The sequence below is a fragment of the Gallus gallus genome, chromosome 5 (genome assembly GCF_016699485.2).
Source record: "Gallus gallus isolate bGalGal1 chromosome 5, bGalGal1.mat.broiler.GRCg7b, whole genome shotgun sequence".
NCBI classification, from domain to species: Eukaryota; Metazoa; Chordata; class Aves; order Galliformes; family Phasianidae; genus Gallus; species Gallus gallus.
The window spans coordinates 6530256-6557485 of NC_052536.1; the positions used below are offsets into that span (position 1 = coordinate 6530256).

General features: G+C 43.2%; 2 protein-coding genes across 20 annotated transcripts in view; both read right to left on the reverse strand.

The window, feature by feature from the left end:
* Positions 1–17091, reverse strand: part of KIAA1549L (KIAA1549 like) — a 109192-nt gene extending 92101 nt beyond the window's left edge. For all 9 annotated transcript variants that reach the window (XR_005860076.2, XR_005860077.2, XM_015286324.4 and 6 more), the window contains exon 1: positions 16720–17091. Coding sequence is in view for 7 of the 9 variants with exons in the window: in XM_015286324.4 (XP_015141810.1) it covers positions 16720–16870 (151 nt within the window). In the remaining 2 variants the exon portion in view is untranslated. The remainder of the gene's footprint in view (positions 1–16719) is intronic.
* A 1664-nt stretch (positions 17092–18755) lies between these two features.
* Positions 18756–27230, reverse strand: part of HIPK3 (homeodomain interacting protein kinase 3) — an 89696-nt gene continuing 81221 nt past the window's right edge. For all 11 annotated transcript variants that reach the window (NM_001199411.2, XM_015286319.4, XM_015286318.4 and 8 more), the window contains 5 exon segments: positions 18756–22823; positions 24353–24480; positions 24757–24992; positions 25867–26007; positions 26893–27189. In NM_001199411.2, coding sequence (NP_001186340.3) covers positions 22347–22823; positions 24353–24480; positions 24757–24992; positions 25867–26007; positions 26893–27189 — 1279 coding nt within the window. In that variant the 3' untranslated portion in view covers positions 18756–22346.

The window sequence follows — 27230 nt, forward strand, 5'->3', positions numbered from 1 at the left end:
GGGTGAGTGAAGAAAATGGAGCAGGGAGAGGCAGGATTGAGAAGCAACGGGCATAAACTAAAAGACAGGGAGCTCCACTTAAACATAAAAAAAAAACCTTCTTGATTGTCAGGATGGTCTCAGTTTGCCTAGAGAGGCTTTAGAGTCTCGATCAGTAATGGTGCTGTAGCTGACTGCCCAACCTGGTGCACCATTACTTTACGTATTCCTGTATTACCCCCTCTATTTCAGTACTACAAGTGCAGATGCCAACTTCCACGCTGAAGAAGACAGCTGACCTCAAGGAGCTGTTTGGCCTCAAGGAGTAATTTGTCCTCAAGGAGTCACAGAAACAGAATAAAGCTTTGCAAATATGCAGCTCTTTATTTGGACACAGGCTGCTGTCCATGCCTCCCAGCAAAAGTCACCACAGGAAAGGCATGCTACGGAATTGCTGGCTAGGAAGTGGGCTGACGTGCTGGAGATTGTGACTATTCCTTACTGTATTGCACAAATGAAGAAAAGTGAATGTCCCTCTGGAGTTATTTACAGGCAGAACTTCTTTTCTCTCATGTATCTCACCTCAAAGTTTGCCAGAGACTTCAAACCTGCACAGAGACCATCTAATCAAGGTGTGCAATATTATGAAGTCCCCCTGCCTGTGGCTGTGCCTCATCTGTCTCACCAACACTGCAGACACAGGTGGAGTTCATCCTCAAAGCCTTCTTTCAGACTGCAGAAGCAGAGAGAACCCTGACCCACACAGTTTCAGAGAGATCATCACTCTGGTTAGCACAAACACATTTTCTAGCAGCTGCACATCCGAGGTAATTTGCAGGCACAGACAGTGCAAGAGCAACAGCTTTGAGTGGCAGAGCGGGCTGCCAGGTCAGCTGGGGGACTGGCCTCATCACAGTGATTTGTGCAGCCTCCTCATCTGAGGATTTCTAAACCACAAAGATCATCACCACACAGCAGACTCTTAGATTCTCTTCTCTGACTTAGGACTTGAACATTGTCTTCTGGGAATGAAGCAGACCGTAACAGATGTTAAAAACCATATTGCTAATAATTTCACGACGTGCTAAGAAGGGGCTCCTGTCTTTGCATTGATTCTGTGATTGTGCATTTCATACACTCTGTCATTATGTTATGCAGGTGACCTCCAACTCTGCAAAGCCTTTTAGGTGTGTTGTTATAAATTGAAGTCTGAAATGAGCTGACCTGCTTAATTAGGATGTCTATAGAGTTTAATGAAACAATTTAGTACTTTGGTCTTTCTCCCTGCAACAGGACCCTGATTTCTCACAAGTACAACAGAGACATCTAAACACGAATTGCAGTTTATAATGCCGTTAAGAAAAAGACTTCCACATGACTTGGCCACATCTATAAAGCCTAATTCCCATAGCCAAGCTCAGTTTGTAGAGAACTTGCTTATTACTTTCCAGATATCTTCCTGGAAATTCCTACATCTCTGCCCCTGTTCTGGAGGAAAAAAAAACACATTTGGAAATCTGTATTCCTCAAAATAAATAAATAAATAAATAAATAAATGCTGGCCTTGATTTTGCTTTCGAGCAGTGCCTATGGCAGCCAATGCCTCTACTGGAGAAGGCACAAAGCGTTCACTTGGGTAGCACACAGACTGGCTCCTGCCATGGGAATAAACATGAGTATGAGCTCTCTATGCTTCTGAAAAATCCTTAGTTCCGTTCCTTCTTGCTGGCAGATGTAACCTTCTGCAGAAGACACCATCTTGGATAAAAGCTCTCTACAGAACTTTTGTATGACCCTGTAGGAATATGCACAGTGCTCCGCTGAGCTGTAGGGGTTTTTAAAAGAAGTCTAATTTCTTCATCCTTCTGAAATGTTATGGGGGTATTCTCCTGGGGTTTGCTATCCCAAAAATCCAGGTCAAGAATCCAGGTTCATTTAACACTCACTCTAAACCTCGAAATTAACTGGAGTAGGTACCTCATAATATCTGCAAATGGCATGCTTCTCCACAGCATATTCTGCACTGGAACAGATCCCTTGATCAGCATTAGTGTTACTGCTGCAAATGGTGCAGGAAATATACAGATCTTGGTTTCAATAATGAACAACAAAAAAAAAATCCCAACCTGAGTGTAGCAAATTGTCACTGCAGAATTGTTCACTATGAAGTAGACGTTTTCTAAATAGGGATAAAGTTAAGTACTTATTTTTTGTTGCATATTAATAGACTTTCAAAAATAGCTGATGGGTTTCTGAGGCATCAGGAAGCTTGACTTGTTGGGGCAACCAAAATCACAGCTGCATTTATGGTGTCTACTCAAGTCACTTACTCCACAAAAATAAGAGGAGATGCATTTCCAAGCATGGAAGGACAGCGTTCCTGCTCCTCTGCTTACTGCACCAGTGGCTGTGTCATCACAGCCTCAACAAACATGCTGTAATTAGGGTTGTTCATTTTAACAATGCTAAAGAGCTCTGGGGGGAAAGCTGTAAATATTTATTAACATTTCACTATTTAAATCTTTTTGCTACATCATAGCCTGACAGTTATCCTCCTCGGCAGCTTACATTCCCTTCTAAAAAGAGAGCAAATGCTCCAGAGCCTTTCTTATAAAGCATTATAAATCATAACCAACTGAAGACTAAGATTTTGTCTGCAGCTTTGGTGTAGACACAGCCAATGTTAAGGAGATGACATAACATGGGCATTGCTCATGGTGACTCCTGGAGCTGAGGTTACTCAATTCTGCCCACAATGCCCTATTTTCACTTACTTGTATGGCTGCTGAACTGGAACATTCAGGAGAAGTTTTTATAAATAGATCATTCCTATAAATCAAATTTGGAGATACTGAGATGCGACATTTCAATACAACTTTTTTTCTTCTTTTTCTTTTTTCTTTTAAGAAAATGAAATTAGGAAGGAAATTTTGTCCTCTCAGAAATTACTGCAGCTTTTTCTTTGAAAAATATAAGCATGCAGATGCTTTGGAGTAAGGGTGTGAAGTACAGAAATGGAGCTATCTTGCTGTCAAAATGTCTTTTACTATCCCTATACATATGCAGCCAAATCTACTCATTACAGATCTCAAAAAAAAAAAAAAAAAGAATCACAGCTCACTCACTCAAGATCTGTTAGAATTCAGCACAGTTGGCAAAACTCTTAATAAATACTGTAAATTAGACATTAGATTTCTCCAACTAGACACTCGGAAGAGAAGAATCCCCAAATTTGGTTTAAATTACTTGTGTTAGCATCATGAAGGAGCTCGTGTTGACCCTTTACATTCAGAAGCCCAAAGCATATCTCAGCTGTCTTGTCCCAAGAGACCTTTCCCTTTCTGCAATTCATTGCCCACAGCAGAAAACATCTTCCAGATTCTGCAAGAACCGAGGCAGCAGCGTCTCAGATAAGTTCCTTCATTTCATAGCCCTGCTGCATTCCTAGTTCTTGATCCAGTCTTTTCAAAACAAATAAAAGCCTTCAATAGCTTAAAAAATAAATTTAAAAAAGAGACTATGAAATTGAAAATCATTCTTCAGTATATACATTACAGCATTTCAGGCAAGACTGAGGTTAAAATGCAAGTTTAGCACACCTCTTTCCAGACTTCCGCACCCTTTTGCAGCCTTGGTGTTATTTCAGTGCAATTACTCCAGTTTTACAGCAATAAAACAACAGCAACACCAAATTCCCTCACCAAGAGGTTCTCAAGTCTCAACCTTTTGCATTAAGGTAATGAATCATAGAATCATTAAGGTTGGAAAAGACCTCTAAGATCATCTAGTCCAACTGTCCATCTACCACCATTACTGCCCACTAAAACATGCGCCTAACTACTACATCTGTTCTTTCATTAAAAACCTCCAGGGATGGTGAGGCCACCATTTCCCTGGGCAACCTGTTCCAATTGCATTACCACCACCTCTGAGAAGAAATCCTTCCTAATATCCAAACTGAACCTCCCCCGGTGCAACTTGAGGCCAATCCCTCTTGTCCTGCTGCTGTTTTCCAAAAGAGGCCAATCCCCTCCTCACCACAACCTCCTTTTATGCAGTTGTAGAGAGCCACATCTCCCCTGAGCCTCCTCTTCTCCAGACTAAACAATCCCAGTTCCCTCAGCCACTGCTTCCTGTAAGACTTGTGCACCAGACCCCTCACCAGCCTTACTGCCCTTCTCTGGACACATTCCAGGGCCTCAACGTCCTTCCTGTAGTGAGGGGCCCAAGGTGTGGCCACACAAGGGCAGAGTACAGGGGCATGATCACTTCCCTGCTCCTGCTGTCTGCTTGCACTATTTCTGATATAAGCCAAGGATGCTGTTGGTTTTCTTGGCCACCTGGGCACACGAACATGCTGGCTCATGTTTAGTTGAGTGCTGACCTGTGCCCCTGGATCCTTTTCTTCCACGTACCTTGCCAGCCACTCTGGCCCAAGCCTGTAGCATTGCCTGGGGTTGTTGTGGCCAAAGTGCAGGACCCAGAACTTGGTCTTGTTTGAACTTCATCCCACGGGCTTCAGCCCATCGATCCAGCTTGCTCAGGTTCCTCTGTAGAGCCTTCCAACCCTCACGGAGATCAACACAACTCCTAACTTGGCGTCACCTGAAAACTTACAGAAGGTGCATTCAATTCCCTCCAGATCCAGATCATCAATAATAACATTAAACAGGATGGACTCCAACATTGATCCCTGGGGAGACCCACTTGTGAGCGGTTGCTAGCTGGATTTAACTCCATTCAACCACCACTCCCTGGGTTCAGCACCCTAGCCAGTCTTTTTTACCCAGCAAAGAGTGTAGCTGTCCAAGCCACAGACTGCCAGGCCATTTGTCCTGTCCAAATAGATGACCACAAAGGGGTGGGTGAATCATAGCAGGATAAAAATTAATAGTACTGTTGTAATGCATGAACACAACATTTTACAGTGTACTACCCTGCTGGTCAGGCCAGTATAAATTTCACAGGGAATACACATAATAAATGACCCATGAAGAACATAAGACTATGTTAAGCTATAGAACAATTCTTATTTACTCCCACATATAGCATATCAAATAAAATACAAAATTTCACACTACATATTATACAGTTTTCTAGGAGACAAGAAATTGAAGTCTAAGATATATCTAGTGAAAATGACTTCACAATTTGAAATGCTGCCTGATAATTCTATGAAATGAGAAAAAAAAAGAGTTTTCCATGGAACTATTAAAAATTTGATACTTTGGCTACAATTAGTGCACTTTTACAGTGAGCTATAAATTGTACTGATCATGTTTGCAACTTAAAGTCCGGTCACCTCTACACTTAATTATCAACATAAATAGCTTAATAACACTTCACCTATTTTATTTCTGTAACGAGGAGTTCTGCTAAATATGCAAGGACAACAATAAACCATGATGTATTGTTGAAGCATTGAGAGCAAAGTGCAGTGCTGCTGCCAGCAATCCAATAAAGCAGGAGTATACAGGCTTCTCCTGTCTTGTTCAGCAATGTTCTAATCTACTTCCATCTTCTTTAACAGTTTTCAATAAATTAACAGCAAATGAATTAAATACCAATACAGCACACTTATTTCATTTGTATCACCAAAGACATAGCATGTTTGGTAGGAAGCCCAGACACGATAAAATAACTTGATCCTGCTCCTAACACAGGAACCCTCTGCTATGGGCACATGGCGCGCTGGCACAGTAGCTCAACGTTGCCACTGGCACCAGCCTGGTGCTGTCATGGGAAATGAGCTGCCCAACAGCTCCAGAGAAGACAGGGCAAGCACAGAAACCAGGCATTTACACCAGAGATTGTCAGGCATGTTTCAGAGTCAGATTCCATAATGCAAGAAAATGTTAAAAGTAGTAACACTACCACGGCACACTTAGAGGCTTTAGTGTAAACAGCTCGTATCATAAACGATGTTAATAACACAGCATCTGCACTGAAGATGAGAAAAATCAACACTGCAAAAAGTCAGTAAGAGATTTCCAAGCTGTATTTAGAAATGAACTCATTTAAGATGCAGTAGCTGTAATGAGTACCGCTACACCACATAAGGTTTTCCATTTGGATACGAGTTTACTACACTGGGCGTATCATTCAAATACCTGCCACAGCACTGTGACACACTCTTACAAACAGTTGCTTTCTTCCATTAATTTCATCAAATTACCCTCAGTGCTATATGTAATAATGAGCCTGAGTTGCTAGTTTTAGAATGATGTTGAGCATTGGACAGCTCTACAAGATATCCTATAAGACAGAATTTGTGTTTTCTCTAAACGTGGGCACCGTGGGGTTTTTTAGTGGTTTGTGGCTTTTTTGTTGTCCTTTTTAACTGAACATGACTAGCATAGTGGTAGACAGCTGAACAGTCTCAACTGCTGCCACAGTGATAAATGCAAGAGCTAGACCTGCACATAAGGACTCAGCAGGACAATGCACACAAGACAGAGGAAGATGACTGCATGTAAATAAATGCTCATATAAACAAAACCATGTGCTGACAGGATTGCTGTTTCGAATGGGAAGAGCCCAGAGAAAGAGAGCAGGAAGGCTCTGCCGTACATCCCCGGTGTCCCATGCGTGCCGTGTTTTGGGCTCAGCGCTCCTGCCGACTTCAAGTGTGATCAGTGCCAACCACGAGGCAGCAGGATCCCACAGTAACTCGGGAACAAAACGCTACATTTGTTTTGATCGCATTAAAGTCAGAACGCGCTATTAAAAGAAGTCATAGCAGATGACTGGGTCCCAAAGAACCACAGGCAATAAATTCACGTGGCAGTTCTGTTTTATAACTTAAGCCCTGCTTATCCTTTCTTTGCCTATTCTCATTACTCCCTGATACAGAATTAATGCAGAAATCGAATTAAATGCTCAGGAAAGTGTATGACTGAGCTGGCCTGAAAAAAAAAAAAAAAGAAAAGAGAGAAAGAAAAATACTAAAAGCAGTTAGGTAAGCATCTCAATTTGGAAAGCCTTGAAACGTGAAGTGTGCCTCTGACTGAGTAACCATAAAAGCACAAAGCCAACGTGGGGACTCTCAGTGCCAAGAAAGGAGCAGTTGCTCTGGGTCTCGCAGGGGTGCTTGCTCTCAGCAACGAGCCTGGTGGGAGGCTCCCAGCCCCACTGACTTCACTCAGTAACTAAGCCGACCAAAGATAATATAAAACAAAGATGAAAAAATCTGTCTTACACCAACATTAAACTAAGAACTTTAGCATCATTAAGTTTGGAAAAGACCTCTAAGATCACCAAGTTCAACCCCAACCCATCCCCACCATGCCCACTAACCATGTCCCCAAGTGCCACATCTCCACGGTTCTTAACACTTCCAGGGACACTGGCTCCACCACATTCCCGGACAGCCTGTGCCAATGCCTCACCACTCCTTCTGAGAAGAAATTCCTCCTAATATCCAACCTGAGGCATAATGAGGCATTGGCATCCTTCAGTGACAGGCAGAAGGTTTACACCAACAGATTGAGGCTTTGGCTGACCTCTCAGCTCTCTGCGTTCCCCCGAAATGTGCCTTGGTGAGCCTTAAAACACCATTTAGTCTGAGCCAAGATGACTAATGGTAGCCAAGATGACTGATACAGTATCACAGAATCTTTAAGGTTGGTAAGAAAAATGGGTATCCTCACCAAGAGAACATCCCTATGCATGGGGGGATTTGTGTGCATCAAAGCACATCCAAATATTAAGCAACTTCACCACCTCTTCCCTTAAATAATGCTATTTTCTCCAGCAAGGCTAGTCTAACCAGTGAGCCCAAACATGCCTCTCATAACAATTTTTAACATACAGTGGAAAACAGTACAATTTGTTGCTCACCTAAATTTGTGTAAGCATGCACTTCAGGAAAGCATCAGTGTCATTCTGTACATGTTTCTTTAACTCCCTGCATAGCAATTCAGCAAGTAGTTCAAGCAAGTAACACCTGTCCCACTTCTGAAGATGCCTCTCCCAGCTGGATCTACAAACTCAACTGGAATTCTACAGGAGCAATAGCCCATGCTTCAGACACAGCTGGCAAATCAGAGCTCACATGCTGGAGATCATAGAATCACTGAAGTTAGAAAAGATGTCTAAGATCATCAAGTCCAACCATACCCCTGCCACTAATATTGCCTACTAAACCATGCCCCTAAGTACTACATCTGCCCTTTCATTAAACACCTCTAGGAACTGTGACTCCACCACCTCTCTGGGCAGCCTGCACTATTTCTGATACAAGTCAAGGATGCTGTTGGCCTTCTTGGCCACCTGGGCACACTGCTGGCTCAACGTTCAGTCGAGTGTTGACCAGTGTCCCTGGATCCCTTTCCTCCACGCACCTTGCCAGCCACTCTGCCCCAAGTCCATAGCATTGTGTGGGGTTTTTTGTGGCCGAAGTTCAGGATCCAATGCTTGGTCTCGTTTGAACTTCTTCCTGTTGTCTTCAGCCCATTGATCCAGCCTGCCCAGGTTCCTCTGTAGGGCCTTCCTACTCTCAGGGAGATTGACATTTCCCCCCAACATGGTGTCATCTGAAAACTTACCAAAGGCGAGCTGAATTCCCACATCCAAATCATTAATAATAATTTTAAGCAGGATGGACTCCAATACCAGCCCCTGGTCACCACTTGTGACTGGTCGCCAGCTGCATTTAACTCCATTCACCATCACTCCCTGGGCCTGGCCATCCAGCCAGTTCTTCACCCAGCAAAGAGTGTAGCTGTCCAAGACACAGATCTCACAGATGTTGAGAAATCTCCCGTGTGCACAAGCAGATAGCAGAGATTTCAGCAGTGACTGCCTACAAAGACAAGTTTAGATTTCCTTGTTTGGACACTTGTAACAATAGCTACAGAAATTTATCCTACTCAGGCTCTGCATAATACACTACATTAATGCAGCCTACAGTTAATGCTGTTGAAAACAAATTGCATTCCCAGAATATCTTCCTGTAAGATTATCTCTCTGGGGTAATTTTAATTTTCTGCATTATATTGAAAATATTGGACGTATTAATGTATCTGATAGAATTTGAATATTCTATACATTATTATCTCAGTCCTGTTATCGTTATCCTTTACTTTTAATTCATCACTGATTTTTGAAATGAGCTATTGGCTTTTCAACCAAACACACACGACACAGACAGCCCATCTAATGGAGACCAGAGATCTGCAGTGTTGGAGGACCACAGTCTAATTTCAGATAAGCATCATGTGCACTTCCCTTTGAGCATTCAGAGTTTCATTAATTGCAGCAGCTCGCTCGGGGGCATTTAGAGGACAAAACTGAGGGAAGTATTGACAAATTCCACACAGAGTTTCCTACATAGGGCACCGAGCCCCACACTGCAAAAAGAAGAGAGCCAAAAGAAGTCATTCAAAAAGGAAAAACTGGCTATGATATCTGAGATCTCATCCTCATAAACACAAATGGTAGTGTTGGCCCCAACCAGACCAGAGCTTTCACCAGCAGATCTCCAACTCCCAGTTACACTCCTGCAAGAAGCGTCCAGTTTCCAGAATCCCAGACTATTTAATGCTGACTCTGCTACAGGAACACTGTGCTGCAGGTTCACCTCCTCTGCCACGAACACACTGCAAGCTCCCAGCAATGAAAGGTGGCTGGCTGTGCATAACCTTCTGCGTAACTCTAAGATAACAGGTATGTTATTTTAAACATAATAATAACAAACCATTTGGCAGCACCTGGGAACTGAGCGCAGGGGTCCCAACTCGCAGTGTCTCTCGATGAGCTGATATTTCCCCAGGCAGAACACCATCATCATGCAGTTTCACTAAGCATGCTGAAAGCCTGACAAGTTATTCTCTGCAGTCTAGCTGTAACACAGCTGTAATACTCTACTTCTTTAAGTGCACTCAAGGCATCAAGTCTTAACAGCGTTCACCTCGCACCCCATTATCTGTCTGAAATATCTACAGAGATATTGGACAGTCTTGTAATCAGAAAAAACTATTCAACACAGTTAGTCCTCACCTGATTACATAATCCCCAGTCCCCTCCTCCCTTAATCTAATCACTGAAACTCATTCATGGGCACAGCTTTCAGCACTTAGATTGATAGACTGGTCTCAAGGCTCAGCCCCAGCTGCTCTCCATGCAAGAAGGTTGGGTCTGTCTCTACCTTCCCCTTGCTTCATGCCATGCCTGTTGAGCAGCATGAAGGTTGTCCTCTCCATGGGTTACAGACAGGACTTTCACAGAGGCCTCCCCAGGAACAGTAGAGCAGCTCCTGCAGCACATCTGTGGCAAGGATGGCAGAGGGAGGCCATCTAGCACTTGCTCTGGATAGAGCCTCCCTCTTCATCGCCCCCTCCTCAAGAGATGAATGGAGGGGGTTCATGGAAGCCACCCCACCCACACCTCCCTCCCTGTCAGCACTTGAATTAGACTTCTTTTCCCCCCTGGTGATTGCCCATTATTTCTCATGTTAGGAGACAAAGCAAACAAAGACCAGTATTGATCTTTGTTCTATAATACTGTAGCATTTAAACAGGGCAAATGAGTGCTGTCCAGTGGATATTTTGATACTGCTGCTAGCTGATGGACTGATCTAGTGGGGAAAGCATTTGATTAACGAAGAACAAAAAAAAGAAAAAAAAAAAGGATGGAATAATTAACATCCAGGAACAAATTTTTTACAGATGATGAATCACTTTAAATCAGACTGCAAGTTTGATCTAATAGCCTGAGATTTCAATAAGGCATTTGACTTTATATTTCAAATTTTTATTAATAAAATATAAAATGAATATGGTGCATATGCAATAGATTTAGAATGATTAAACTGAGCAGCAGTGCTTCTAATGGACTCCCCATGGGGATCAATTCTCAGCCTTCAACATTTTTATCTGTAACCTGGAGGAAGGAAAAACTCTCTCTGATAAAAGGTGACAGACTGGGAAAGAGAAGAGTAATGAAGCAGGCAGGCAGATATGGCCATGTATCAGATACATCTATGGAAATATATATCAATTTCATGGGATAAGTGTCTAAGAAGGGGAATAGTGACTTAGCAAACTGCTGCTTCCTGAAGTAGGAAAAGCACTGCAGCTTCAGGGACTGTTGGCTTTGCTTCTCTTGATTATACCATAGTCTGCAGTGTAGACTTACTCTAAAAACAATGTCTTGCAAGCAGACGAGAATAATCAGATCAATGGCCACTTGTACAGGAGCAGCCTTGGTTCACTGTGTTATACCTGGCACCGATGCTGGCGCCAGCAGGACAAGGAATACCAGCCCAGCTCTGGGGGCTGCAGCTCCAGAGAGATGTCAGACAGCAGCACTTCAAGAAGGGCTCACAGGAATGATGAAAGGTGTGGGAGATGTGCCTTCGACTGAGCCATTTGGGAACTCAAAGTGAAAGGCATGGCTTGATCACAGTGTGAGTACTTAAGCATGAAAAAGATACTTCAGAGCACTTCAATCTTGTGGATAAGATGGCCAGCAAACGAAGTGGGACATATTCAGCATAGAAATAAGACAAAAATTTCCAAACATGATAGCAATATCCTTCACTGATAGTTGTGGTGAACTACCCAGCCCCTGAAAAAAATTAATTAGGATTGCATAGTATTCTAAAGATTATTAAAAGCTGCCCAGAGCTGTTAGTCACTGAAAAATAGGAAATCTTAAGTTCCACCATATGCAGGAAACAAATCCAAAGCTGTCAGTGATTCCTTTCTGACCTCCTTACCCACAAATCTGTTACTAATAGTTTTTCCTGTGTTCCACATGCCTCCTTACAGCTGATCACCGCCCACCCCCAACTTTCACTATTCTTGTCCATGTGAGAGGACAGAGGAAATGCTGTATGTGCTCAGGAACAACCCAAGCTGGCCAGCAGGATTTCTGTATAGGGGTTCTGAGTGGTATACAAAGCTGTGTCTGAGCAATTGGTAGGTGACGTGCTAGTGAAATTCCTTTTGAAAAGCACTCGATATTTTCATATTAATTATGCAACGGGAGTTCAAGAGCTTTTTTCATTAGCCACAGAAAGTAAAAGGGAAGGATGGAAAGTAATGCTTTTCTTCACAGTTGGAGATCCACAAACAGCACCCCATCCAAACTATACGCGGCGCATAAAGACCACACATTGAAGACAACTGCAATAGAGAACCGTAAAAATGCATTCTCTTTCTTAACCAGCCACAGCCCTCATAACTATCCGGTCTTGCAGCACAAATACCTTCATCAGCCTAAGCTGCTCATCAGTTCAAAAGCAAGCTGTAGAAAGAAGGAGGCAAGCCTGAAATGGTTTCTTTTCCATCAGCTTCTCAGAACTTCAGTGGCCAACAACATAACATGATCTCAGCCATTTTTATACCTTTCAAAACAAAGCACAGCTGCTTGGCAGCAACCTGTTCCCAAGGATAAACTTCAGTTTCCCACTTCTTTTCTTGCCATCCCTATGTTGGTTGCCAGCATATTCTATCAGCCTCAGTTATTTCACTGTTTTATAGCTACCGCTGAAAAATAATGCAACAATCTTTGTTTGCCATTTCTTAGGAATGTGTCTTCTGACATTTTAATTTCCATGCGCTTAAATGTTTAACCTCTCCTCTGACTTGCACACTTAGAAAATCTGTATCTTAACATCCACGATTATAGATTATAAATGATTATAAAAACACCATGGTTGTGTTATCCGAGATAGTGAGTATACAAGCTTGAATTTACAAAATCCATACCTCTCAAACACAAATTAATTGAAGACGTTTTATTTACATGCATGTAGAAGATGCTGCAATGAAAACAGCACATCGCTGACGCAGTGATGCAGAATAGCTCTGCTGCTTTTTAATGAACTGATCTACAGATGGATCTTCATCTGTATTGGCTTCCTTCAGGAATTTTTTGTCACCATCCCACTGCGTGAGCACATGGGAAGACAATGCATATGATCCATATGTGTATCATGTTAACAGAATTTCCTAGGCAGCAGCCAGAATCACAAACTAGGCTTTTTGGTCACTGTAAAGAAAACATACAGATATGCAGAGAAAATAGGAGACATTTCAGGAGCCAACCTCCTGCTGCTTCACCCACTGATGCATCAAACCTGACTGTAATACCTGAACACTGCACCGCATGGCGGGAATACCTACATTGTTTGAACATGAAGAACCCATGGGAAAAAAAAGTAGAAGAAAAAACATGTAAGACTGTAAACAAAGTCAGTAGAAATCAACTGTGTTACTTCCCTTACAAGAGCAACACTGCTGTATCGCTAACAGGCAATGACATGACCAAAAAGGTATTGAAGGAAGTCTGAGGTGCACAGCAATGTGGATAGGAGAAAATGTGGAAATACACTGCCTTTTAAGTCTGAATTTTTACGTTTTCCATCTTTGGATGCTCTTTCATTTTTAATTCCTTCCTCCCTCTCCCCAAATGGAACTTTCACTGGTGTTTTTCTATTCTCCATGAACCTGACCCTTACCGTTAGCATTAGAAAGGCAATCTCAGACAGAAAGACCAACTGTACCACAATTAGTGTAACCATTTTAGCAACAAACCACTTGTGTGAGATGTACAGAAGACTGTTTTCCTGTAATTGAATATCTCCATTGGGTGGACCTGTGTCCAAAGCCTACCAGTGGCACCCCACCTTGACGGTAGGAAGGCACTGTCCCTTTAGATTACACATAAAGTGCATATTAGTTCAGCAAGTATAGTAGCTCCTTCCTCAGACTCTGCAGAAGGGAGTGAAAACAGTACATAAACACTGAAACGCTCATTATTTTTAATGAAACGTTGATATGTTTGGATGTTGAAGCCTAAATTCATATGCAAATATCATCAGTATTTATTTCAGCAGAAACAACCGTTCCCACACGGATAAGAAAATGTCATAAACAGCAAATTACTCACACTCCCTTGCTCCTTGTTCATCAACCTGATCTTGAGCTGGTGCGTGAGATTTCAGAGAGCAGCACAGTGAAGACCAGAGGCCATCAGATATCCAGTGCGTTACTGGATGACTGACCATGGCTCAGATTGAGTTCTTCGCTAACCATCGCTCTACGGCAAGCAGTAAGCGTTCTACACAGACAAAACATGGAGTCCCTCCAACCTCATCAAAGATTCAGGTTGCTTCTTGTAATCTAACAAGAACAGTTTTGTCACAGTTGTTTCAGCACACATGAATTTGAAGTGTCTTGTATCTAAGCGAACGCTAAAGCCAGGGTTATTTTTATAAAGCAATATGGAGAATAACTCAGATCCAAGGAAGTAGCGGGAGCAAGGTAACTCCTGACCTGTCAACTAAAATCCAGTGTACCCATCCAACCCACCAAAAAAACATCTTCTGTGTGCTCCTGGAGGCCAAAGTCTTCCCACCCACGCTGTAGATCTCCATATTACCTTGAATAAAGAGTTAGAAATTGAACTTCTCATTGTTCATCTGCCCATTCTTCAACAGAGTGTCCGCACATATTTTACTCTTGTTGAGCTAATCAGACAGAACACCAGTAGGACAAGTTGAAATTACTGATTTCATCAAATCCCGGGTTCATAGTGCTGGATAACAGAATCCTGCCTCTACATACACCCTCTTCTCCTTCCTTCACACAAAAGCGCATTGAGGGAGCACCCTATGCCCCAATCCACTCCTGGCCCTCACTTCTGCAGCACCTCCTATGGCAATGTAGCACCTGAAGCACACATGGCATACATGCCAATCCTGGCTCCTCTGGCGCAGTTCAGGCAGTGTGCTTGGGTCACTGCCATCCACTGAGACCCCATGGGCCACAGGAGGTGGCAGTGGCAATTTAGCACTTGGCACGAAGCGCTCTCCAAGTTGTTCAGCCAAAGCTCCAGCTGCGAGAGCTGTGCTGGAGGCAGAGTCACTGGGTTTGGAATTGCTGTTAATTAAGATGAGATCTCACTGTGCGGGTGTTCAGCAGACACACAAAAAGAAAGAGAGCTTTCCCTGATAAGTTTATCATTTGTAGAGGCCAAACAAACACAACATGTAGAAGGACAATGAAGACCTGTAAGTCTTCAGGTAAAGAAGCGTGAAACATTTCTGAAATTAACAGTCATGCTTTTGACCTACAGCTAGAAATCCAGTCACTCCCCATTGGGTGGCAAAAGCATTGAGGTCTGGCTCAGAGTCACGAATATGGGAAAGCCAACCCCCAGAGCCCCACATCTCGTCCTGCCAAGAGCTCCTGGCAGGGAGATCTCTTCCCCTGTGTTGGATTTTCCCTGAGGCCGAGGGAAGCATTGCTACCACAGCTGTGCAACCTGTGAGCTGCCTCCTGAAGCACTGGCAGCAGGTGAGGCTTCACCCCACGTGCCCTGAGCTCCCCACTTCGTTTTCACTCACAGCACTGCCACATGTTGCACATAGGTCATTTCCCATATGCGGGAATACCCCCCCATGGAGAAAGCTGTCTTAAAAACGCTGCGGGACATCATGCTTTTCCCATCGTTTAAGGCACCACTTAACACCACTCGGACCTCATGCCAGCAGACCTGCTGCAGGAGCCATTTACATCACAGTAAATCAGTACAAGCACATTTCCGTAACAGAAATGCAGACTGACACGGAGCCTGGCCTACACAACCATACAGAAGCTAACCTTAGACCAAATTAGTGCCCTCGAATGAATCCTGGCCGTACACTTTGCCCCCAGTCTCAACAGGAGACAGCATCGATTCGCTCTGCCTCGCTGGAGGACTGAGCTCTTCACGCTGATAGAATCCCAATTCACGCACCACAACAGTAACAATTACCAACAAGCGCTGGATAGGACTAACGCAGCACTGCATGCAACCTCAGCTGCAGCTCCCAAACCCGTTCGCTGCAATGGATTAAGCACCTCAGCACAGCTGCCTGACCATCCACAGTCCCCACGCAGTGCCACCGGTGGTGGGATTTCTCACCCTGCCTGTTAGGTGTGCTGTCGCTTTGGGCTGTGATCAGCGCCAGCGTAGCTCCCCACCTTTTCTTCCCAAGCTGCAGGCTATGCAATACCCACAGGGATATCTTCAAACACCTTCGGATCTCGCACCGATGGACAGCGATGCAGGGGTCGGCAGTGTGTGTTACACACGGCAAAGGGACAGCAGCACCACACTTGCGTTGGCTCCGGCGGCGAGGAGGCACCGCGCTCCATTGTCAGCGATAGCTGGGCTTTCAAATACAGCCATGAGGGATCGGCTGCTCTGAGCCGAGGGACGTTTCGTAATTCAGGCGCGGAGAAAGAGTTCGTAGGAAACGCAGACCGAATTGTCAAGCACAGGAAAAGACGAGCCAGCCCTCCGACCACGGGGCAGTTGGGCTTGCAGAAATATATCAACCCGGAGCATTTGAGAACAAGGAACGGAGTGCGAGCACCGCTCTGCCGGCGTGCAGCCTGCAGTGAGGAAAGCCCTCGGTCCGGCTACAGAACCGGCACCGCCGCACATGCCCACGTTAACAGCCTCTGAGCGCGGACCGCGCTCCTATTTCTTTCCCCAGACGCGGCCGCGTGCCGGCTCCAGCCTCTTCCTACGCTCCACCACATCCCGAGCACCGCGCTCGGCGCCTGAGGGCGCACACAGCCGCTGCCCGCGGGAGCCGCGCCTGCACGGAGGTCAGCGGGGGGTACGGACCCCGCCTCACACACACGCACGCACCGCTCCACAAACCCTCCCGCGCCCCTCAGCCCGACGGTCCTGCAGGGACGGCCGCAACCCGGCGCCCCCCGCCCGGCCTCGGCTCCTTACCTCGCTCCGCGCGGGCGCCGGGGGCGAGCGCGACGATGGCGACCAGCAGCAGCGGAGACAGCAGCACGGCGGCCGGGGCCCGGCGCGGGGAGCCGGGAGCGGAGCGGGGCCCCGCGGGGTGAGCCCCGCCGCCCGCCGCCCGCCGCAGCATCCCCGCGCCTCGCTCGGCCCCGCCGCACCGGGCTCTAGAGCTGGGGCTGCACCGGGAGAAGGAGGAGGAGCGGGGAGCTCCGCATGGTGCCGGCGGCCAACGCCGCAGGATGCGCTGCCCCTCAGCGGCGCGAGCCCTCCGGCCGCGGGCGGGCGGCGGGGAGCCTCATCCACACAGCGCTCCCCTCACCGCCAGCGCCCGCCCTGCGCCGCACGGCGGCTGCCGAACGCGAGGGGCGGGCAGCGCGCGGCGGGGCGGTGCCGCCGGGACACCCCCAGCAACCCGCGAGGCGTCACGGGCTGCGGGTCGCGAGCCCGGCTCGAGGAGAGGCCGCCGTGCCCGGCGCCGCTGCTGCGCCCCGTTTGTGCCGTTCTGCTCGCTCTTCGCACGTGATGACCGCTAATGATTATCACAAAGAAAAGATGGCAGTTCCGCGGCTGATAGTAAAGCGGGCGGCTCGCGCCTTAAAGGCGGCCCGACGCCTCAGTGCCCCCTGGCGGCCGTAGCTCTCCCCGTCCGTTGTCTCCCGTCTAAAACCCATTCCCATCGCGTCCTTTCTAGCTTTTGTCCTAACAAAATCGCCGTCGATAAATCCCTGTGACAGTGACGATCTCTCCACGTTGGCCAGAGGCTCCGCGTTGGTTGACACGAACAACTCTGGCTGAAACCCAGCCTCATTACTCTCTACTGAAGAACGGCCGGTGCTGTTCCCCAAGACTGAGCCATTTAGAACCATCTGAGTCTGCTCGCAGTGCATCCCCAGCTCTTCTGAAAGATAAAACGCAGCTTGCCAATGGTAGGGAGAACACGGGTCCCCACCAAGCCTTACCCACGATGTGCCTCCCCACACAGCAGGACCTAACTCCTCTCATGCTGGCCACACAGGTCGTGGTGTCACCCACTATTTCTCCAGCATCCCCAGAGCACTGAACCACACAGAATGTGTGTGAGACATTCAGCCAGTAGGGAAGCACAAACTCAGCGTAGTACCATACCCATACTTTGACTCACGCTGCCTTCATTCATTATGGAAGTGGAAATTACTGTATGCCCGAGCTGCACTGATTAATGCCAATCTGCCGTCATCATCAGGCCTGAATTGCTTTGTGAGCCATAGGGAACAGCAGCTCCTCTGTTGCTCCCCACAGACTGACCCATCTCTCCAGCTGAAAACCAAAGCTAATTCATTGATAAAACAAAGCATCGTCCTCAGCCAGCTTGTCCCACTCCACTTCTACAGCATGTGACAACCTCCACTGGCTCTGAAAGGATCTTCATTGAATGAATGCTATTGCAACACCAGTGTAGATTTGTCCTGTGCAGATAGTGACAGGAAAAACGCTCTCCACACTTGGAACCAGCGGTGGCCGAGTAATCTTCAGTTGAGAGGAAGGTTACTTATTCCTAATTGTCTTCCACAGCCCTGTTCCTCCACCCAATGGGAGAGCGCACAGGGACAGCTGGGCACTACTGTTAAAGCAAGAACAGTACGGGCTTCACAGGCAGACCTTCATTGTGGAAACAACAAACAATGAAGAATGAGAAATACACCACAGCTATGGCCCCATTTTCTGTGGGAAATGCAAGAGACAAAAACCAGTATCAGTATGTATTTGAAATCCAACAGTTTGCACGTCTGAACACGAAGAATGAAAAGGAAGCAGCGTTCAAAGCAATACACACATCCAGTATTTGGGCAGAGATGTGCTTTCATACGTTCTAAGGAGCAGTGTTGCATTGCAGGAAGGAGCTTTGTCAGATGGTCTCTGACCACTTTGCACTGGAATTTAAGAGCTGGGCCCCCACACGTGGATTTTCACTGCCTTTACCTCAACCCACAGCCCTGCCGTAACACAACAAGGGAAATGAAAGCCACCAAACCGCATTTGCTGCAATATATATTTTAATTCAAAGTGAATCTCGACAGTAATACACCATAAATTCTTATTTTGACACTCACCAAAATAGTCACCTGGAAAACCCGCTTTTTGTGACAAAGTACAGAAGGCTTGGTCACATTTAAATCACTGAGAACTAGAAAGAATTACTATCGCAAACTGTAAGAGACATTACATCCATAAAAAATTTTCCCAGTCCTCATATTGTAATATTGCACAGTGCAATTGCTACATGGCGAACTAGTGTAGCATAGAAATCCAAAGCAAACAAAAAAGAAAGAAAGAAAGAAAGAAAGAACAAAAGGAAAAGGAGAAAAAGAAAGCCACGAGTCTACAGATTGTTAAACAGTAACAGTTCAAACTCATTAATCAAGTCTTTATCACTGGGTAATTCTAGAACAAGTCTTCCTACAGCTTGCAGTGTGATTTAACTTTTGCTTAACACAAACCAAGTTAATTAGCAGTAAAAACAGAAAGTTTAAAAATTAAAACCCCTCAAAAAAAAAAAAAAGTTAATACAGTAGCATATTTGACCAATAAAACACCCTGAAGTTAAAAACCGAACGAGAAATCCATAGAAAATCTTGCAAATTAAAGTAATATGCAGATATGCAGTTCTGTAGTCATGCAGTGTTTTATTTAAAAAAGGCAATAAAACAGTAACACATATAAATGCTTCTCAGAGGATGACTTTTGTTTTCCTCCAGGGACGGGCCCTCTGCCTAACGCTTCTGTCCTGCAGGTGGGCCCTGGACACAAGAATCCATGCTCTTGGGATGTACTGCAGGACTGGGGAAAAGCCATCCACTATGCTGAATTTAAGCTGTGGCAGAAACCCAATTATGTCGCCCGCTGAAATGCAGACACTTCTAAAGTTACCATATGCAGAAAGAGCAGCAGATCTAACGTGGGGCACATTTACAGCAACTTTGTCCTGCGTAGGGTAGGATACTGTTGGTATACAGGTAATTGTGTCAATTTAACAAGCACAGTAGCTTCAAACCTCAAGCACGTTAAAAAGAAAGCGCAGTAAGTCCATCAGACCAATGACGATCCCCATGGCCCCGGAAAAGAAAAACAATGCAGTATTTTTCGTTTGTTTGTTATCACAATACAAAATTCATCGACTCCATTTGCATTGGTGATTCGTGGTGTGTCCATTGCCTGCAATGGAGTAAGCACCAGAAAAGTGTCGATTCCCAACACGAGGGAGCTAACAAAAAAAGCAATCTGCTGGACCGTACAGCACAAGTTTGAAGTGATAAGGTGGATATCCAATTAGAGCATTAGGATTCATATATAGGTTGGTAAGATTTCAAATTAATCAGGATGCTCCTAGTTTCTAATGCATACTTTATATATACATCTATACTTGTACAAAATGCATAGAGTTGATTACTAAAAACACTGAAACTTTTGGGAAAAAGTTAGGTTTCTTAATTTTCAGTGTGATTAAAAACGTACTGCTGGTATTTTGTTTTTGTTTTTTGTTTTTTAATGATCTAATACTGTTGTATTTTAGTTATTACTTAAAAAATAAATCAAATGTAGGCACATTGATTTCATTCAGACATTCATTAAATAAAACACTGCTTGTGTTAGTGGAGTAAAGAAAAAGTTTACCAGTTATTAGCTTATTGACAGAGTTAAACTCAAATGCTTTGCACTCTTATTCCAGTCAACATTGCAAAGATTGTATTCCAGATTTTGTTTTAAAAAAAAGTTAAGTCAAGCCTGCAAGATGCAGCTTCTTAAGTGTCTACACAATGCCAATATGAAAACATAAAAAAAAAAATTAAGTTACATCAATACATCCATTTATATGCAGTGATGAGCTCAAAGTTAATGGAGATAAAATACTGATGCAAATAACACACCCCAAAAAAACATACGCAATCATCTTTCCTCATTTACAGTATAGTAGTTACGACACTTCAAACATGAAAAAAAAAAAAAGAATTAAAAAATAAAAGAACAACCCAAAACCCGGCTTCTATTTCATGTAATTAGACTTGTACAGAAATTAGAAGGCTAAGAAAGAACTAGTTAATCACCTAATTTCACAGCTATCTGAAGTGGCAATCATTATATAGCAGCTTATCTATGATACATTCAAGATAAATGATACAATTTATTACTTGCCCATAAGCTAAAACACAGCCTCAGTTTAATACCTTCTTTAAAACCCATCTCTACACTACAGTATACTTGAGGTCTATGAAAAAGTAGCTACCTTTTATAGGAAATGGATGATTAAGTCTTTGGTGCTGCAAAAGCAACTTCATTTGAACGAAACGGAAAACGGAAAGACACACCTCCTAAGGAAAAGAAAAATGCAAAAAGCATGTAATTTACGTCCCTGACGGAATGTATTAAATAAGCAAACACCCGCAACAGGCTAAAACAAATACTAGTATGTAAAAAGACTAAAATCTCTCCCATGCATAAATGAAAGATTGCACACAAAGAACTCACATCTTTTCAAGCTTCAATAGTAAATATTCTGCTACTAGTTACTGAATACTGCACGGTTCGCTCAAGCTAAGATGAAACCACATCATGAGTCGATGAGCACTTTGCTTCTCTTTCATTGCCTAGCCAGTCATGCCTACCGCACCTCTAACATTTTATTATACCCAATTAGACAAACACTTGTAAAACAGACTACTTGGATTGTATTGCAGTTCCATTGAACAGTATGGAATACTGTGCTGTGTGTCACTACTCGAGAGTTACTGAATCAACTTTTCTTAAGCACTACTAAAGTCTTTTCTTGAAGCTAGATCATTCTGGGAAAGAAAAAGACAGCAGAATTCAGCTACAGCAAAACATGCTGCCTTCTCGATAAGGAAAAAACACCAAATACTAAAATCATACCACACAAAACCCAAAATGAGCAATACGCTATCAAAAAATCAGCAGATCTGAATTTTTAAGTGCTGCAGTCCTCAACATTGATATATAAGTAATAACATTAACAACCTCAAATATTTAAGGCACTATGTGTGGGAACAGTTTACAATGCAGCTGAGATTATTAGGACAACGACATTTAAGAGCAATGTTTAGGCTTCTTTGCCCATGCAAAAGACACATGCAATGTGAAGAACAACAGCCCAACTCTTAGATAAGTGACTCAACATTTAAACACCAAGGTACGTAATACAAACAAGTTACTTCTACACTGTACTGCTGACATATGTGCATCTGTTGCTCTAATTCTGTACACTGAATGGCTTCCAAATGTAGACGTGTCTTGCACTAGTTAGAAGGCAATTTTATAAAAAATAGCAGGAGCAAAACCAGACTTCTGCTCCCGTAAGTCACCTGTCTAAAGTTACTATATAAGAAGATAACATGACCAAAGACAAGTTATACCAAATGTGCAAAACACATTAAAAGTGAGTTTTTTTTTTTTTTTTTTAAAGCTCAGAGTTGTTTAAATTGCACCCAAGTCTACATGATTCAAAAAAATAATTTTCCTGTTGTGCCATGGCTAATATTTAATAAATACCATGTTTCTTCTTAAGTCAAACTTCTGTATCATTGAGCTTCCTCAATTATACTCTACTTGAGTTCTCACATAAATGGGTACTGGCTGAGTTTTGTTGGACTCAATGGAAATCCCGTGTAAGCAGGTGATGCTGCAATGTACGAATGTGGTGGAAAAATTGGTTTGTACTGTGTCTGATGAATGGTTGGGGAAGGTAAGAGACGGGGATTTATGCCAACTGGAACTTGGTGAACTATACCACTGGGGTGAGATATGTTGTACGTTGGATGTTGCAGTAAGGGTCTTGAGGTACATGGCGAAGCAAGGAGGTGGGCAACGGGTGCAGCAGTACTAAGGGGTGCTGACGATGGGTACGGAAGAATAGCAGGCTGTCCTCCCAGGTGGGTGCTTCCAGAGAGATGCGCGTGCACAGTAGTGGGGTTTGGACTTCCTTGTGGAAGGGAGAAAGCGTGACTGGCAACGCTTGCTGGGATGTAGGCCTGCTGCCTTCGATGAGCGTAGTTTCCATTCCATTCCTGCGGCGCAGATCCGAAGTGCTGCACCTGTCCATACACAGAAAGGGACAAGTCTTAATGTTTCTGAGTTTAAAGGCAGTTTGAAAAATGGAATAATGCACTAAAACTAATCAACTCAAAAATCAAGAGAAATATAGAGACAGGAATAATCAAATGCTTGAACAAAAAAAAAAAAACATATTAGCTATTTAGATAGTAGCACAGACAGGAAATCTGACAATAAGAGATGATAAACAGAACACAAGTTATTTTAATGCTCTTGCAAAAAAAAAGAAAAGAAAAGAAAAGATAATATGCCATGCTGGGCTGTTTTAACAGAAATACCATGTATCACATGAGCAAGGTGCTTATTCCACTCTACTCAGCACTGGCTTGGCATCAATTGGAAGTGCTGCATTCAGTTTGGGAACCATAATGAGGCACAAAGAGGACAAATAGGAGAGAAATTTTAGAGGAGAGCAGAAAAAATAATAAACGGATTGAAAATATCTGAGACAACTAGGCAAACAGAACTCTAGGGCTATGATCACAGGAAGATGTGGCAGTCATTTACACTTATAAAGACACAGACTAAAAATCAATTACTTCCATTAAGTGACATGGACTTTAAACTACATAGGGCATCTACCAAAGAAGGAAGGCTCAGCATAAATTTTTGTAATTAACATAATATCCTACAATTCCTGCTAGGAGCTTGAGTAGCTGCAGCCACTGAAGAGATTAAAAATTAATACTGTGCTGATCACATTAAGGTTTGCTTAGAATTAATCAAATCAATCCTTCTGCATAATCATGAGGAAGGGAAGATAGTGTCACCACCCAAACGTTTCTTTCAATCTAAACTATTCAAGTCATTATTGGTAAATCCTCTTATCTACACATAGCATACTTGCATTTAATATTTGACTTACAATTTAACATTCCGTTACTCTGCAAGACTTATGCAAACAGATACTGTTCTTATATTAAACGTAGATATCCAGGTATCTTACCAAAAGCTCAGTGCAGCTGCAGCTCAAAATTAATTAAAAGAGCTTTGACCTAACGCTGTGGGTCAACTTCAGTTCTCAGTCACAACGGACACATTTAATACACCACTAGGTAATGACAAACACAGTTTTTAAATCAGCCTTGGGTATCTTCCAACACTGGACATAACTACAACGCAAGCTCCTTCCCACTGGCTTCACTATCTGACTGCAAGGGTAAGGCAGAGCTGGCTTTGCTATGTTCTGCCTCTGCGTACTCAAACTACAAGTGCTTTCATGCACCCTCCTGACAGAACAAGACTGAAAGGTAGCTCCAGTTCCTAACTGCACGCTATAAGCATTTTAGCATTCAGATGTAGAAAATAAATATACCAATGCTTTTCACAATGTCTTGTGCTTATGACTTGCGCCCAGTAAGCTGAAATCCATTTCAAGATTTGGACACCTCCACGATCAAGTCGTTGACAATCTGCAGTTGCTATTTATTCCAATCGAAAGTGCAAGTAGTCAGCGCGTTTGGAAACCAAAAAGAAAAAGTCCTTCTGTGACATAAGCAAGTGCACATACCTGGCTGAAGTTTAAATGTTGCTGATGGAATGCTGATGCCAGTTTTTGCTGACGGTTTCCCACAGCAGAAGACTGGGTTTTTCTTCCCAGGACAGACCGACCATTTTTCAATGGCTGACAAGTAGCATCTTCCAAGATACAAATGAACAATGTTAGGCTTTTGCTGTCTTTACTCTCTTCTAACAATTCAAAGAAAAAATTTCATTTGCTTCAGCATATAGGGGGAAATGATAAAACAATACATTAATTCAAGTCTTGAAGCCCCACAATTCAAAAGTGTCTACTACAGATTAGCAGATAGAAGAGTAAATCAAAATCTACGTAAGTATGGCTACTGAATAAATTATTCACATTCCGTTTTTGTCTACTGATATAGAAAGGAAGAACGACCTTAACTCACTCACCTGTGTTCACCATCTGTTCGTCAAGACGTAATCTGTTTTCAAGACTCATTGGTGGAACCACTACTGTGCAAACAGCTGATTTGGTTTCGGAATTAACTGATGCTCTTGCTTCCTTATTTTTGTTGGTATTAGCTACAAAGCCATCTTCTACAAACGGGCTGTCATGTCCTGAAGAGTCTGAAGTTGGGGAACCATCCACCGTATCACATCCACTTTCCTGTTCATCATCTGACATACTATCAAGAAAGTAAATGTAATGCATTAAAACAAATACGTATTCATAATACAGACATATTTTATTAAAAAAACACAACGTTTATGTAAGTGAAATGACTTAGAAATGAGTAAAATGTTACATTTTACTTACACAAGCACAAGCATTCAAGATGGCACTTGAATATTTAAGACTCACCCCACCCACAAATGTAATGGTTCAGAGAATGGATACAACTTCTACATAAAGATTTAGATGTGCATCTTTCACCTACTTTTTAAAATTGTTTTTTTTTTGAAGTAAGTTTGTACTTACAATTCACCTGGCATTTGTATTTTTTAGGCCCAGTAAAAGGTTGAAGGTAATTTCTTCACAAAAGCTTCCATTGGCTATCCTGGCGTTTGTACAACGCTCATCAGGTGGCACAAACTCATTTATTCAACAACTGCATAGATGAGAGCAGCTGAAAGGGGCAAGAGGTGGAGAAACCACCTGCTAATACCCAGCCTTTGCTAACATTTACTGAAGCTAGGCATTTGTATCAGTAACTGCATGAAGACAGTAAGAGCTGACAAAGGCATGATCACAGCCAAATCAGTGGTACCAGAACCGCATACCCTTCTGGCAGCAGGTAATATACAACCTGAGACTTAATTTTGTCAATTTGAAAGATTCTCATTCTAAAGGAAGTTGGAAGTGACATTTCTGTGTTTTCTCTGTGAATTGCATTCATTTGGTATTCTGAAAACTTCCAATGAAGCAAAAAGGATAACAGAAGAGTCTGTGCTGTGCAACCGTAGGACAATAACACTTTTTTTTTTCTTCTTTCCTAATAAACTGAGCCTACTGAGTCTGTCAGGGTCTTTCTTTTTACTGAAAAAGATTGCAACTTTTACCTGTTGGATCTCTTGCAAGGAGACGGACTAGACTGTCCCGAGGAGCTCGTGCTCAGAGTGCTATCAGGACTGCTTAGAGAACATACACGGTCAATATTCAGAGTATTTTGGCAGGCTTCACAGTCAAGGCTACCTTTGCACCTAGCACACAGAGAAGAAAGTGAAGAAACATGCAGTCACTCATTTGTTCCTTCTATACACCACTGTCCTAGCAGTTATTATGGAATAAAAGTAGCTCCAATATTAGAAAAGGTCCCCTAAATAATCTAAATGAATACCCAATTTGCTGTATTTTGTTGTTTTTGTTGTTCTTTTTAGAACATCCAAACCAGACTTTAAACTTCTTCAAAGCTCCTCTGGAAATTCCAGACTAAGCAAGCATTTTTGGAAATCTACAAACAAGTACGTACGTATTTTTACTACGAATAAAGTCCCTCCTGTTCAAAATTGGTAACAAGGGAAAATAAATTCAAACAAACATTAAATTCTCAGGTCCTTATTTAAAACAAAATCTTTCTTTTACAGCTTTATAAAGAAAAATCCTCTCGGAGACCATGCTCAATCCCTGCTTTTGTACTCAAGTGCACACCTCTTCAAACTGCAGGAGAAGTTGTTATTGACCCTTATCTGTGTGATGTTATCTACAAGGTGCTACTGTAGAACACTAACATCAGTCATACAAAACCAGAAGATTAATCTTCAATACAGATATAAGGTATGGCAGTATTAAAGAAAAAAAGCACGCTGAACCTGAAAGGACTTTAGTTTGAAAAAGCCTGTTGCCAAAGAACAGTGAACTTGTTTTCTTGGTAAATGTCTTACACAGCTTAACGAGGAAGAATTTTTGAAGTATTTCTCACTTTCAAACAATATACTGCCATAGAGCTAACTTTCCAGTGCAACCTGATTAAAGTGCATAGTTCATCTCTTATTTGCTTATTACCTCATAGATTCATTAAATATAGCAGATGCATTAAAGCGGCTATATGCAAGCAGAACTTAATAGAAGTAGAGATCAATTCTTACTCTCTCAGAGAACGTGTTTGACCTAAGTCATCTTCATCCGTGTCGCTGCTGATGGTGATCACACTGACTGCAGGGCTGGGGGAGCCCGCGATGAAGATAGCCTGTCGCTGCTTGTTGGAAAGAGATGAATCAGGTTCCAGCCTGACCGACGCTTCGCAGCAGTTACTCTCCTGTCCATCTGAGTTATGATTGTCCTGTGCTTCTATACAGCTTATTCTCTTTACAGCCTTCAGGTTAATTATCTTTGGAGATATCAAGGCTGAATTTTGGATATTGGTATTTTGCAACGCATTGCTCCTGTGAAGAAAATACACCATTTGACATTGAGTGAATCTTTG